This window comes from Rhodamnia argentea, chromosome 10 (genome assembly GCF_020921035.1).
Source record: "Rhodamnia argentea isolate NSW1041297 chromosome 10, ASM2092103v1, whole genome shotgun sequence".
NCBI lineage: Eukaryota > Viridiplantae > Streptophyta > Magnoliopsida > Myrtales > Myrtaceae > Rhodamnia > Rhodamnia argentea.
The window spans coordinates 16031062-16045777 of NC_063159.1; the positions used below are offsets into that span (position 1 = coordinate 16031062).

At 42.3% G+C, this 14716-nt stretch overlaps 3 protein-coding genes and 1 pseudogene across 6 annotated transcripts; 2 read left to right on the plus strand and 2 right to left on the minus strand.

The window, feature by feature from the left end:
- Positions 1-250: 250 nt before the first annotated feature.
- LOC115730322 (protein SINE1-like) lies at positions 251-3512 on the minus strand. 3 transcript variants are annotated; one of them, XM_030660961.2, is made up of 3 exons: positions 3124-3512; positions 1320-2676; positions 251-858 (listed from the first exon to the last, which is right to left on the minus strand). In XM_030660961.2, exons 2-3 carry the CDS (start codon positions 2655-2657, stop codon positions 373-375), a joined length of 1824 nt encoding a protein of 607 aa, XP_030516821.2. In that variant the 5' UTR covers positions 2658-2676; positions 3124-3512; the 3' UTR covers positions 251-372. The 3 variants fall into 3 exon arrangements, with proteins under 3 accessions (XP_030516821.2, XP_030516827.2, XP_030516833.2); XM_030660967.2 differs by having other exon boundaries at positions 1320-2682; XM_030660973.2 differs by having other exon boundaries at positions 1320-2663; positions 3124-3511.
- Positions 3513-4336: 824 nt separating this feature from the next.
- On the minus strand, positions 4337-8065 carry LOC115730507 (PHD finger protein ING2). 2 transcript variants are annotated; one of them, XM_030661131.2, is made up of 7 exons: positions 7891-8065; positions 7721-7792; positions 7363-7580; positions 6783-6846; positions 5564-5817; positions 5402-5440; positions 4337-4864 (listed from the first exon to the last, which is right to left on the minus strand). In XM_030661131.2, exons 1-7 carry the CDS (start codon positions 7934-7936, stop codon positions 4760-4762), a joined length of 798 nt encoding a protein of 265 aa, XP_030516991.1. In that variant the 5' UTR covers positions 7937-8065; the 3' UTR covers positions 4337-4759. The 2 variants fall into 2 exon arrangements, with proteins under 2 accessions (XP_030516991.1, XP_030516998.1); XM_030661138.2 differs by lacking the exon at positions 7891-8065 and having other exon boundaries at positions 7670-7798.
- A 3007-nt stretch (positions 8066-11072) lies between these two features.
- On the plus strand, positions 11073-12204 carry LOC115730497 (NADPH-dependent aldehyde reductase-like protein, chloroplastic). Its single transcript, XM_030661120.2, has one exon. The coding sequence runs from the start codon at positions 11234-11236 to the stop codon at positions 12035-12037; it is 804 nt and encodes a 267-aa protein (XP_030516980.1). The 5' UTR covers positions 11073-11233; the 3' UTR covers positions 12038-12204.
- A 964-nt stretch (positions 12205-13168) lies between these two features.
- On the plus strand, positions 13169-13928 carry LOC115729764 (annotated as a pseudogene).
- The last annotated feature ends 788 nt before the right edge of the window (positions 13929-14716 follow it).

A 14716-nucleotide genomic window follows, 5' to 3' on the forward strand; every position in this document is an offset into this window, starting at 1 on the left:
CAATGTAGTGAACCGGAAGTTTCTAGTCAAGTTACATATGAGCTCAACAAGTAAAAAGTATAGCATGGCCGCGATGAAGTTCATTTTAGGTGCCTAAACATATGGCAAAATAACAAGCACGTGCGAATAAGAAAATGTCGTGCAATGGTTATCAGAATATCTGCTGTCAGTTACAAACCTTGTGGGCAATGGATCAACCATTTCCAGAGAAGTGGAAGAAAATAAAGAGACCAAAATCGGATGGATTGAGCTCCAAGTTCAAGATACTTTAAACTCGTGGATATTGTGACAGGAAAAGCAAGCAGTACAATGTTTCCCCTAGAGGAGCTTACAAAGAAATTGTTCCCTAAGATCCTAGATCTAACCAAACATCTAAGTTGGAACGAGATGACAATAGTCATGATCATCAATGTAGTGTAATGAACAGAATATCGCAAGCAAAACAAAGAGTATGCTGCAAATCAGTTTGAAGGCCGTTCTTCTTCCTGCCTTTTTGGTGCCGAATGTCGGAGTTTTGGTTTCATCTGGCAGCGTCGCTGTGTTTGGCACCGGCATTTCTAGATGTGCAGCAATGTTATACCCCGATGAGAGAGATTCTGATCCACCCTGAAACTGCTTAGCGCCATCATCAGAGTTCCCCTTCTCTTTGGCATCATGGGGATCATCTATCAAGCCACCCTGGTCAAATTTCCTCACAGGACTCCACTCATCTACGCTTGAACATGGACTTCTAAACCTTCCGAGGCTTTTCTGTGTTATATCGGATTCCCCATCACTTGGATCCTGAAGAGAGTGGATGAGCTTCCTCGGGGTAGTGAAGATTTTAATGTTGTCGACATTGATCGGGGATTGTGGCCTCTGGTGCAGAAGCAAGGACTCATGTAAGCAGTTAGAAAACAAATTCAGAAGAAGCTATGATGAGTGAGAGAACAGCAGCTCATCTCAATAGGAAGATCGATTTCTTCGATCAAGGACACTGCAATTCATGTCTGTCCACAAAGAACAGTGGAAACATCTAGTAGATAAAGTTGGCATATGCATCCCCTTTCAAACTAATTCCTGCTGTTTTCATACTATGAAAAAGTGGTTAACTCGATACTACAGTACATGTGTCTATCCTCCTTGCAACCAAGGGAAAAAGTACGACCATCCTAAAGACAGGTAAAAAACAAACATACCCTGTTTAAACGTTACCATCATAAAATGATATGCATCACCACATTGCTGAAAGTACAAGTTAAACGCAGCCTGTCTAGGTTTGTTACTGATACAGAATTTTCAATTCATCCATGGCACTTGAAATGCATGAACTATATTACCTGGGGACCAGGAGTAGGGGATTGTTGTGCTACTTCATATCTTGGACTTCTTGGCTGGAATCCTATGAAATCATTTACATCATCTCCTTCATTGGCATTGTACTCCTGTTGCCTAGTAGGAGTTCGCTCGGCACTTCTACTTGAAAGGCCACTTCCGTTAGACAACTCTGAGAACAAGCCATCCTTGAGAGAAATATCCACCCCTCCATTTTCATGTCTCCATAGCCTGCGATGGGCACTCTGCCTATCGTAAGTCAAATCAGACGAGACCTGGGAATAGAGAGGTGACTCGAGCAGAGAATCATATTCGAAATTAAAATCAAGCATCTGAGATTCTGGGGTGGAAGCAGATGAAGCGTCTCCTGAACTCCATAAGTTTCTCCCCTGGTTTTCATCTCTCCTGCCAATGGACTCGGTCTCTGAACTCAAACGTTTCTCAAATTTAAACCCTCTCTCTGTGGCGATTCTCCTAGCAGTTTGTAGAGTTTCAAAAGCTGCTCCCCTGACGAAAGCCATCGGATCAGACTGGCACTTCTCCATCTCCTCAGTTATCAACTGCAGCTCTGAAAATATACTCCTGGGATCCAACCACTTCATCAGGAAATTCACCATTTGAATTGCTGATAAACGTTTCTGAGAATTTGCCTCTGATAGTCCAGCTTGCAAGATTTTCATTGCTGATCTTACTAAGAGCCTTGCATAAGCTTCAACTATTAAGGAATTGCGCTTGGCTAAAGCCATAACCAACCCCATGTGTGAATTGGTCTGAGTGGACTTCTCCTCCAAAGACACAGCGACATTTTGACAAACCTTGTTGACCATATCATCCGAAGCATACCTCCAATTATCCGCATCCACCAGAGCCTTTAAACAAAGCGCAGCCCCTGAGGTTAAGCTTTCTTGAGAACCCAAAAGAGACTCTGCAAGGGGCTTACACAAGGAGTATATTATATGCCTCTTCTTGTTCTCTGGAGTGGTTGGATCTATCCCATATCTCGCGATAGCAGGAACTACCCTTGAGCAGGCCTGTTGGAGAGGGAAAGACCCTGCACTTGAAGCCAAAGTTTTCACAATTGTTGCCATGATGCTATCTATCTGAGGAACAATGTTGACGCCATGAACACGAGCAAGAACTTCATAAAGCGAAATTGTGTATTCTCCGGATAGAGAGCCTGTCTCCTTGGTTTCAGAAACTTGCTCCAGAAATAAAGGGATCGCCTTTGAGTCCAGGTCCTTCACATATGTTTTAAGCGCTTTCATTGCTGATTTACGGCTGTCAGCATCTTTATCCAGGTTTGCCAATTCTCTGCGCAATGCGGGGCTAAGATTCCTACCCATTTTCACCTGAAAATAATTGCAGTAGTTCCTCACATATTAGATGATGATTTAAAACAAACTCGATAGAAAAGTTGAGCTTTGGCCAACAGCATCTTGAAATTTCAAAATTTCTGTACTTCCCAAAAACAACCCTTCTCTCCTTGTTTTACATTAGGAAATGCACCAAATTTCGGATTTCTCACAGAATAAGCAACATTAAGCACGATCCGTCTAATAAAACCAAATGGGTATAGATTAAAAACACAAATCATCAAGAAGAGATCATAGGTTGCACGTTGCATCTATACCATTTCAATCCTAAAATGTAAATCTAGCACCGAGAGTTCTGTCCTTCATCACAGCCTTCACATCGACACAACTATTTCCGAGACCGGTAAGTCAGAAAAATGTATGAGCAAGTAAGTAATTTAGGGTCGAAATCAAGCAACAAGACACAGACTACAAGAACAAGAAGGGGTACGATTACCAGCTAGAACCAGCAAAAAGGTTCTCCTTTTGCAGCTTCTTAGGGGCGATAACTCGACTTCCTTGAGGTCTAGGAAGCAGGGACTGCAACAGCTTCTTTCCCACTCCGAGAGTTCCAAAGAAGATACAGAAAAAATGAAAACTTGAACAAGAACAGAACCAGCGACCTGGAAATTCTTTTCAAGAAAAGAGTGGGCACAACCAAGGTCCAAAGAGTATTCGGTGGGTTTAAGGGTTTTCAAAGAGTTATTAAAGCAAAAGATCAATGAGTACCGAGATTTATGAGACGTATCGGCTGAAGTTTCCTTTTCTGGGTCAGTGAAATGAATGAATATGGGAATGTAGCAGCAGAATGGAGAGAGAGAGAGGGAGAGAGGGGGGAAACACTACTGTTGAATAAATTCAAATCTTTCATTCAAATTGCACCGCCATGCCTTTTGGGCTTTCTTGGTCCCACCTCAGGAGTAGATCCACTTTATGTTTTTTTTTTTTCCAGCTTATCCCCGACCGAAAAGACAGAGAGAGTGACAAAGATGTTACTGTTGAATCTTGTTCCTTGTTATGGGGATCATAATGGCCTCATAAAAATTCATACATGGACTAATTATATGTAAGGAATAGATGTTATTGGCTTATGGATATGACTTCCGGCCAAAAAGGAAAAAAAAAAAGAAAACTCTTTTCACATAAGAATCGAACATGACGATACGAGTGTGGAATAGAATTTAGGACTGCCTTCATCTCTGAAAATAAGGTCCATAATCCAGATAGCTGCCCTCACCCTTAATTGAAGGGCTTCTCTAGATTATTGAATAAGTTCGATTTAATTTCAAAGTAAATACTTATACCTATTTTAATAGATTCACGAGTTTTATTCAACTTTAGATGTATCACGTAATTGCAAAATTATGCACATTTCTCTAATAGGACAAGTATATCTATCCCTCTATATTTGAGAGCCGTCACAAATTGTGCCGTTAGTCTTTGATTCAACAACACAGAACATATTATGACCTTTTGGTAGTCCTTCAATCATTAAAGCGTACCTAAAACATTAGGCTCATTATGCCTAGCTTTGGGAGAGGTTAATCATATATGAGGTTTATGGGTAGACATTAGAAAGATACATCCAAATGGATTTCGATTTGGTAGTTGACTGGGCATCCCAACATTTGGAAACCGATCAGTTTTGCTGAGCTAATGATGGGGCTTCGTTTTTGCCAATCAAAAGTATTAACTGAATACACATGATCATCGGTCAGCCAAAGAAAACAGAATACATAAGATTATCGAACGCAAGTCCTATTTGATAGGAAACATGAATGAAGTAAGACAGGATAAGAAACAGCCAAAGTTTTTCCAGAACTCATTGTCGTTTCTTCCACTCCATTACACTGCAACCTATAAACTGTTTTTGCTAAATCCCCATCCATGGAAGAAGGAGGAGCAGAACAAGAAATTTACAAACTCAACGGTTCTTCCGCTCAAGGGTTCTTTCTTCTCTTTACTTTGGGAAGGAAGAGACGGATGAATAATCTTAAACAAGCTCTGGAATAGCCTAATCAAGAAGAACAAAAGATCATCCCTCCATGCCTCCACCATAACACATGTACTGAAGTGTACGCATGCCCTTTTTGTCACTGTGGAAGTAGCTTGCAGGTTGGACAATACCACTTCCCCTTGAATCTTGTTTCTGGTGTCAGCCCAACGCACGTGTAATGAAACCATTCACCTCCTTGGCACTGTCAAAAACAGTTGGGACATTAGAGAAGAGTGTCCACCAATTGAAACGAATAGTTGACAAGAGGAATATTGAAAATCCTACAACCGTCGCTGGTGAGAAACTACTAAGGAAATGAACAAAGGCAAGGCAGCTACTCACTCTGTAACAGACAATATATTTACACAGTACGAGTATTTTATCGTGTAGTATGCAATTGGGCTACTTTTCCTTTCATGGCTATTTTTGCTACTTCACCTTCCCTATTCACTTGCTAACCAGAAACATTTTGACAGGCAACATTTTTTTGTTGGCTGAATTCTTTGACAAATGACATCGAATTTGTCATTAAGGAGTACATGCATGTTCTTGGAGAAACATATACATATCGCTGCACCACTTCACCTTTGAACACTACAAGACTTGCCAAGAACATTAACTCACATTCTACTGGTTATATCTACAATAAGGATACTTCCCAAATGCACTATGTAAAAGAGATCTGGAAGGGAAAGTAAAACATCAAGGAAAAAGAACTGTCTCGTAAAGAAGGTCTCACGTTTTCGTTGTCGCAGGCAATCATGTCTCCAAATGACACCTAGCAGTCCATGAATCAATTGGTTAAGTACCAAAGCTATAAAAGCCATCACAACATAGAGAAGTAGCACTTCAAGTTAAAAGTTACTTCCAAAATTTAGAGAAGGGTGAAAATATTGAGGACCTGATGACAGACACAATAGGTGGGTTCATCTGGATCAATGGGCTGATCAACATCTGGGGCAGCGAAGTCCCTTCTATGACTTCCTGGAGGAGGCATGAGTTCAAAATCTCTGTCCCGCTCGCGATCCCAGTCCCCCCTATAATCAGGCCTCTTAAATGATTGTGGTGTTACATATAGGGGCTTGCGCTTGTCACTTTTAGGAATTAATGGCAATGGGGGAAGAACTGCTGGCTCGTCTGGAGATATTTTCCCTTCTGTTTGTGTCATAAAGGGGAAAAAATTACAAGAAACCAACAAGCATAAGCAAATTAGCAACAAGGAGGTGAAAACTCTATGATACAGAAATTTCAGGCACACACTTTTATCTGCCAAATCAAGCAGAGAACTGCAGCACAAATGAATAGGAACTCTCGGAAGCGTAAGTTATGCTCACAGAGAACTGCAGTACAAATGACTAGAAACTCTCAGAAGCGTAAGTGATACTCATCGGAGCATACATTCATTGCTTCTTTTCTTCTTCTTGATGCTATAGCACACAACGGGTGCAAGTGCAAGCACATACTTACACATGCATTTCCTTCAAAATCCATGCCCCTAATCAAAATGGACTTTGTTTATATATTAATGGAGCGCGAGGTTGTCGGGAATTGACATGACAGCTGCAATGTAATGACCAATCATTCCATTAGCTCCCCTCACCAAGATTTCCTCTCCTCCCCTCCCTCCTTCTCTTCCCCCCCCTCCCCCCCTCCCCTCCTCTCTCTCTCACTTACTCACTCTCTCACACACACACACAAACAAAAACACATCACCTGGCACCTGCACAAAGTCACAAAAGAAAAAACAAAAACAAAAAAATGTGAGAGGGCCCTTCAAAACATCATAAGATGGAATTAACTAATTCCAAACGCTTTTCACCAATTTAAGCCAAAGCAGGATTTTATTTCCAGCTTTTCCAATCCTCTAAACACACAAAATTTTGAGGATTAGTCTGGTCTCATAGATTGAGCTCGGTTTGACAGGGTATATGAAAGTATATATCAGTCCATAACCAAATTGCTCACAAAGAAGTTGAACAAATAGACCAAATAAATCCACGGACAACAATAAATCAGGAACTAGCAAGCCAAAACTCGTTGGAGACAACACTGTCTAGTCCACGTGCCTAACTCAAACTAATGAGTATCAACTTTGCAACACTAAAGCAAATATCCTGTACCTTGCTTGAGATCTTCTGCAAAGTTCTTTAAATCCTCGTCGAGTCGTTTAATGTGGCTATCAATCTGAAATAGAATGCCAAAAGGAAATCACATCAATATCCATCTCTTCAGCCTCATTCAAGAGCAAGACATCCACTGCAACTCATTTAAAGAATAGAAGATCATTTTTAAGAGCTAATATTCTCTTATTTGAAGTTTACATCTAGTAATTGATTCTAGATCAATACAAGCTCATGCCATGCAATGAGTTCCTTGAGTTACTTTAACTTTGCTTTGTAGATGAAGAATAGAGTTCAGCAGATACTCTATCCTCGTGAAAAAGATATGTACAAACGATCCTTGTCCTCTCCTCACTTCCTATTAAGTACTTTTTGTCTTGGGAAGCTGTAAATAAGAGATTTTTCAGTCACAATTGTGGAGTGTGAACTGGAGAAATGGAATTAGAGAAAGTTAGCGAAAACATGCCAGAACTGGCAATCTGAAAAGCCTGATCTTATCATTTATACAACAACTCGTGTGCACGTATCATTGAAGAAAGACAATTAAGGTACGATTTTACAAATTGAGGTCAAAGCTTACGAGGTCATATGCTTGCCTTGCCAGCAACACCTTCTCAGTACACAAACTCAACGCGCTGTCCTGATTGGCCTCTATATCTTTCTGCATTTTCTCGATTTCGGTCTCTTCATCGTCATTGTTATAGCTACTGCTGTAAACACTGTTGTTCCCTTTTCTAGAGCCCTGTCTTGATAACCCCACGCAGTACTTGTTCTGCTGGCCAGTCTGGTTTATCATAGCTTTACACCCAACAATTTAACAATCACAATCCACGAAAAAAAAAGAAAAAAACCACTTTTCCCCCCCGCAATTATGAATTCCAACATACCATCTTACGATTTTGCAAGTACAAATCAACGAATACCGAGAAAGGACCTACATTGAGATCGATCATCGAGTTCTCTGATTGTATTGAGAAGCCTCTGGAGCTCGGCTGGTAATGTGCTCGCATCTATTTCAAATTCGAGGCAAAAGAACCCCCAATTCAGGTCGAACGAAAACCCATAGAGAATGGAGCATCACCAAATTGGTGAAAGACGACAAGCTTACATTCGAAATAGTCATCGATGTAGACTCCGGTTCTCGCGATTGCCATTTTTCCTCCTCGCTTCTTTGCGATCGACAATTGGGATTCTAGGGTTTCTGGGTTGGCTCTACCTCCGTAGAATCGACAGTTCAGAGCGAGGGAGAGGGAACATGCTAAACGACAGCTTTTTGAGGCGTTTGTTGTTCTTAAGATTTTTCCTTTCCGACAAGAAAAATGAAAATGCCATCATGAACTTTCGTTAATTCCAACGTTTAATATTAGGCTAATACGAGGTTTACCAAAAACTACTATTAAGATTTATTTACTGAGTATTTTACCGCTTATTCTATTAAGCACCTGAGCTAGCTAAAATTATCAAATATATGGGTCCATTTTTCTCATCGCTGAATAAATGATCGTCATATTTTTCGAAAAGTGCAAGAGTTGATAAAAGTTTCGGTCCTCTGAGTTTTAGCATTTGTACTTTTTGGTCTTCTAACTTTTATTTGTTTAATCGAGTCTTCTAACATTTTTTAATTTGTGCAATTTGATCTTCTAAAATTTTATTTTGCTTATTCAATCTCTCTAACGTTCTTAATTTATGTAATCAAGTGCTTCACTAAGTTACCACATCTTTTCTATTCTTATCCCAGCTTGTTTTTCCCTAATTCGGTGTCACCTTAGCACCGTGTGATATCTTATGCCACTGTGACAATGCCGAGGTTTAGTAAGAGTGAATTGACCAAAAGATTCGATTGCACGAATCGAAAAAAGTTAGAGGACTTGATTCTATAAATTAAAACTTATAGAGCCAAATTGCACGAATCAATAAAATTAGAGGAGGATCACATTGTACAGGAGCTAAAACTATACTTAACCATAAAAGTAAACCCATCAATTTTTATAAGTGATCAGAAGGTTTTAATCGTAACAAATAGTTTTCGTCGCATCAATAAAGCTAGTGACTTCATTTTTATAGTTAGTAGGTTTTTCACATAATGGCTATCAAGTTTTTCTGAGGATTAGTAAGTTTCTAATAGGACAACACAAGTAATTTTCAACCCTCAGCATAATCAATATCAACATGCCAGATGATTATGTGACAAACAAAGAGATAAGTAAATTTTATAAATGACTATCAAGTAGGTAACACGTTTTATATTGAGAAGTACACGCAATCCTCTTAAAAGTGTATAATTTCCTTTCCATTATAGGAGCAGCAAAGTTTCGACGAGGACAAGTACTTTTTATCATAATTTGCACACTGTACAGTAATTATGGAATATAGTTTCTGTTTTAGAAGCGCGTTTAGAGCATAAATATATATAGTAACACAATTTTTAGAGAAGAAATCTGTTTTGTTACGCAACTTCTGGAGTATTTTTCTTTGTTCTTCAGAAATATTTTCGGAACCAGTTAAATAAGTAAAAAAATTAACTTCTAGTCAAAAATTGATTTTTAAAATATAAGTGTTGCCATGATCGCAGTTTTAACTACTCAGTAGTTAAGCTATGCAATTCTTCACTATGGTTTTATAGTTTACTACATATTTGGTATTACTGTGCATGAACAAAGAGTAAATTTCACCATATCCATATGGCCCACGCCAACGGATTCTTGATCATGGAATAACTCGTGTGGCGCTTGGTGAGCTAAGCACATCAGGTTAGCCTTTTTTCTATATTTTATTTCTAATAACAGTATGGTGAATCAAATCCTCATATCGGATTGTATAGTGCCCATGGCTATCCATTCCTTCGAGTGAGACATACAAAACACTTCAACACAATGACCAATTTCAGCATGCCATGATCTCATCAAGAGAATGACATTAGCTCCCAACCAGTTTGTACACGGACGACCTCTCTCCCCTTACAGCCCCTCAATTATAACCACTATGTCCTAAAATTCCTAACACAAACCCTCGATAACATTCTTACGAGTCAGTTATATTCATTTCTTCTGCAGCATTCACTCTTTACCATGACACCACTAACTTCACTTATAAGGGTATAAATGTACGAGAGAATTTGGTTCGTGACTAGGGGTCATGATCATCGTAGACGACAGTAAAAGGACGCTAGAAATGTTAATATTTGTATAGGTACTAACTTTAGTGCCAATATTTTTTTTTATCACTTAAATGCCTTTTTTTTTTTATTTTTTTGACAAACTGTTATTTCAATGCTAACTCCGATGAGTTTCGCCGGAAATCTGACGTGGCATCAACGTGGTTCGCCAAAGCTGCCAAGTCAACAATAAAAAAATCCAAAGTTAAAAAAATTTAAAAACATATATATATTGTGTGTGTGTCTTGTAGCGGCTAGGGCTTGGAAGCCCTCGCCGCCGCCACCCTCAATAGCCGGTAAAGCCCGGGGGGAGTTGCCGAGTGGTTGGTGACCCCCACTGGTTGCAAACAAGGCCTCGCAAGTGTCTAACCTCACTGTGGCTAAGCGACGCCGACCTCACCCGGAGATGGCCGGGCGTTGCAGACGCTCACCCTCGCCCAATTCTGCGATGCCAATGCCCCGTCGTCCTTGGCGAGGCCTCACCTACGGCTAGTAGGGGGCACTAGCCACTCGGCGACCCCCATTGGCCATCCCCCACCCTCGCCAGGCATTGCTGGTGATGTGGGAGGCAATGGCGACGAGGGCTTCCAAGCCCTAGCTGCAGCAACAAATCAACTTCTTTTTTTTTAAAAAGTTATATAGCTAGTTTTTAAAAATATTTTAGTTTATTTTGTTGAAAGATATTACACGTGGCGGTATCCACGTGGATTGATGTTTTAGAAAAATTACCATATGGACGCCACGTGGACCGATTTAAAAAAAATCAACATAATATTAAAAAAATAATAAAAGATATCACGTGTCTTGTTTGACTGGAATTGGAACTAAAATGATCATTTTTTTTATTGGAATTGACACTTTAATAATCTTTTTTTTCATCGATTTATCACTTAAGTGATTCTAAAAAAATATCGATACTAAAAAGAATAGTGTACATAAATATTGATATTCCTAATGTCCTTTTGCCCGTAGCCAACATAATAATTCGAAGAACTTGCTTGCAGGTACCTCCGTCACCGTAACGACGCGCGTGATTGAGGAACTTCGATTAATCCTTGTTTGTTGATTTAAATACGTACTTACTTAAGTATGCATGATGACGTACGGACGTGCGTACGATGCAGTTAGCGAATTCACTCTTCGCTTGATCTCCATCGACCCCTTTAAATAATCTCCTGCCACGTCTCGTCCCGCCGTCTGATCTGCAGCGCTACACAGCACACACCGAGTTGATCTTCCTAATCGGAGCCCATCACCACCAGTTCAATCTCTCTCTTCGTCTCTTTGTCTCTGTGCAATGGCCACAGGAATCAACGCCGACCTGGTCAGCCCCCCTCCGCTTCCCCTCGACGGCCGCGTAGCCATCGTCACCGGCGGATCCCGCGGCATCGGCCGCGCGATCGCCTCCCACCTCCGCTCCCTCGGCGCAAGGCTCGTCATCAACTACGCCTCCAGCTCGGCCCAAGCCGACGCCGTCGCGGCCGAGCTCAACTCGCCGTCCGCGACTCCGCTCGCTATCGCAGTCAAGGCCGACGTCTCCGATCCCGAGCAGGTCAAGCACCTCTTCGACGAGGCCGAGCGCGCGTTCGGGTCCCCTGCCCACGTCTTTGTCAACTGCGCCGGCGTCATGGACCCGAAATACCCCAGCCTCGCTGACACAACGGTGGAGGACTGGGACTCGACCTTCAAGGTCAACGCGCGGGGCGCGTTCCTCGGGTGCCGGGAGGCTTCGAACCGGCTGAGGCGCGGCGGTGGGGGGAGGATCGTGATGGTGACGACGTCGGTCGTCGGTGGCCTGTTCCCCGGGTACTCAGCCTACGCGGCGTCTAAGGCGGCGGTGGAGACGATGACGAAAATCGCGGCGAAGGAGCTGAAGGGGACAGGGATCACGGCCAACTGCGTCGCGCCGGGACCCGTGGCGACAGAGCTGTTCTTCTCCGGGAAGACGGAGGAGATGGTGAAGAGGGTGGTGGACGCCTGTCCGCTGGGGCGGCTCGGGGAAGGGAAGGACGTGGCGGAGGTGGTGGGGTTCTTGGCGAGCGACGCCGGGGAGTGGGTCAATGGCCGGGTGATTAGAGTCAATGGGGGATTCGTCATTTGATTATGTCAAAGGGCTAGGTTCGTCGTTGACCTGTTTGACGAAATGCGATTTGCTGTGGCTGGGGAATCACACGCCTCTATCTACTCTCTTGTAGAAGGTAACTAAGGTGCCCTTTTCTGGCCGATTGTAACGTACTTTGTATAGTATTAAGCTCTAAATATTTGATTCAATTGGAGATTACAACCCATTTATGAAATACACACCTTGAGCATTAAGGTTGCTCGTATTAAGCTTATCTATTAGCTTAGCATGGATAAATTGACCCCTTTTTTCTCTACGATATGACATGAACTCTTAACGAATATTCTATCTGAAGATATTTACGGTAGGGACATTAGGCGGTTGAAAATGGAAAGCATGTTGTGAAAACTCGATTGGAATGGGATTAGTGTGGATGAGGAATTACTCAATCTAGAAAGGGAACTATAACTAGATTTTCTTTTTTTGGTCGGATCTAAAGCTAGATGTTGACGAATTTGATGTTCTTGAATAATGAGTTAGTGATTCATACGGAGATATGTAATTTGAAAAAACTCTCATCAAGAGCAGGCATTTCGTTTTCTTAAAAACTCGGGTAATCAAGAAACTGCCCAACAAAGGAATCATAACGTGTTTCTCAACGGTCTACTTGAGTTGGTCTCAAGAGGTTACTTTAGTATCGGAACTAGACTACCATAGCATGGTTCTTGACAATAAGATGCTGAGTCCCGGTCGATTCGGAAAATGTGTTAGTATAATTTGGAGGTGTGGATACAATATAATAGGAAAACAACTACATAGACACAAATAAATCATTTTCCTCGCTATTAGTATGCATAATCCAACTTTTTGAAATTTGTTGCTATAGATGTCCAGTCAAATTACACATCTCCGGCCACGACTCGTTATTCAAATTGCGGATCTCCAGCGGTTTCTTGATTACTTAATTAAGTATGCATGATTGACGTAAGCCCGTACGTAAAAATTGTCGAATTCACTCTTTGCTTCAGCTTCTTCGACTTCGACCCCTCCAAATAATCTCCTTCGATGTCTCGTCCCGCCATCTGATCTACAGCGCTATACACCCAGTTGATCTTGTTAATCGGAGCCCATCACCGCTCGGCTCAATCTCTCTGTCTCCGTCTCTTTGCAATGGCCACAGGCTGCGTCGCCATTGTCACTGGCAGATCCAGAGGCATCGGCTGAGCGATCACCTCCCACCTGCGCTCCCTTGGTGCGAGGCTCGTCATCAACCACGCCGATAGCTCGGCCCAAGCTGATGCCGTCGTGGCCGAGCTCAACTTGTCGTCCGCGACTCTGCACGTTATCGCCGTCAAAGCCGACGTCTCCAATCCCCATCAGGTCAAGCGCCTCTTTGAGGAGGCCGAGCCCGCGTTCGGGTCCCCTGCCCACGTCTTTGTCAACTGCGCCGGCGTCGTGGACCTGAAATTCCCCAGCCTCGCTGACACAACGGTGGAGGACTGGGACTCGACCTTCACGGTCAACTCGCGGGGCGCGTTCCTTGGGTGCTGGGAGGCTGCGAACCGGCTGGCGTGCGGCGGTGGGGGGGGGATCGTGATGGTGATGACGTCGGTCGACAGGAACCTGCTTCCCGGGTACTCAGCCGGCTTCAAAGGCGGCAGTGGAGACGATGATGAAAATAGCGGCTAAGGAGCTGAAGGGGACAGGGATCACGGCCAACTGAGTGCCGCCCGACCCGTGGCGACGGAACTGTCCTTCGCGGGAAAGACGGAGGAGATGTTGAAGAGGGTGGTGGATGCCTGTCCGCTGGGGCGGCTCGGGGAGGCGAAGGATGTGGCGGAGGTGGTGGGGTTCTTGGCGAGTGATGCCGGAGAGTGGGTGAACGGCCAGGTGATTAGAAATTAGAATCAGCGGGGGATTCGTCATTTGATTCTGTTCAAGGGCCTAGGAATGTAATGTAACTAAGTTCGATTGGAATGTACTTGCTTAATATTAAGCTTTAAATATTTGATCGAATTGGGGAAATTACAATCCATTTAAGCATCAAGGTTGCTTGTATTAAGCTTATATATTAGCTTAGCATAGATATATCGATCCCTTTCTTCTATGATGTGATATGAACTCTGCAAGAATATTCTTTATGAAAATATCTATAGTGCGGATGCTTAGGCAATTGAAAATGGAAAGCATGTTGTGAAAACTCAGATTGGAATGGGATTGGTGTGACTAGGGAATTACTCAATCTCGAAAGAGAACTGGAGCTAGATATCGAACTGTACATAGATGTAGGAAGGACAAAATGTAATTACGAACGATGGGTGCCTCTTGAATAACGAGATGGTGATTCACAAGCAGTAGCTGGAGACATGTAATTTGACCATAAACCTATCGTAACAAAATTTCAAAAAGTTGGATTATGCATAGTTATGCCGAGGAAAATGATTTTCTTGCGTCTAGGTAGTTGTTTTCCTTATCTTATGCATTTTCCGGATTGGATCCGAACTCGCAATCTTATTGGCAAGAATCTTGCTTTGTCAGATTTTACATTTTATTTTGAAATTATGTATCTGTTTCGTATGGAATTAAAATATTTGTGCAGATTAGAAAAAAACACAACATAAATTTTATAGTATTTTATAAGGTGCTTGTGACAACATCTCGTAGCCGCATCGGCTCAAGTGTTACCGTAATTTTAAGGAAGTCACCTAAATCGGCTTT

Excerpts from the sequence above, each read along its gene's own strand:
- LOC115730322 (XM_030660961.2), bottom strand. The coding sequence starts at position 2,657 with ATGGGTAGGAATCTTAGCCCCGCATTGCGCAGAGAATTGGCAAACCTG. Across the intron at positions 859-1,319 it reads CCCCTACTCCTGGTCCCCAG|AGGCCACAATCCCCGATCAA; the intron begins GTAATATAGTTC and ends CTTCTGCACCAG.
- LOC115730507 (XM_030661131.2), bottom strand. The coding sequence starts at position 7,936 with ATGGCAATCGCGAGAACCGGAGTCTACATCGATGACTATTTCGAAT. Across the intron at positions 7,793-7,890 it reads CATCGATGACTATTTCGAAT|ATGCGAGCACATTACCAGCC; the intron begins GTAAGCTTGTCG and ends AATTTGAAATAG. Across the intron at positions 5,818-6,782 it reads TGCAGAAGATCTCAAGCAAG|AAGGGAAAATATCTCCAGAC; the intron begins GTACAGGATATT and ends TGACACAAACAG.
- LOC115730497 (XM_030661120.2), top strand. The coding sequence starts at position 11,234 with ATGGCCACAGGAATCAACGCCGACCTGGTCAGCCCCCCTCCGCTTCCC.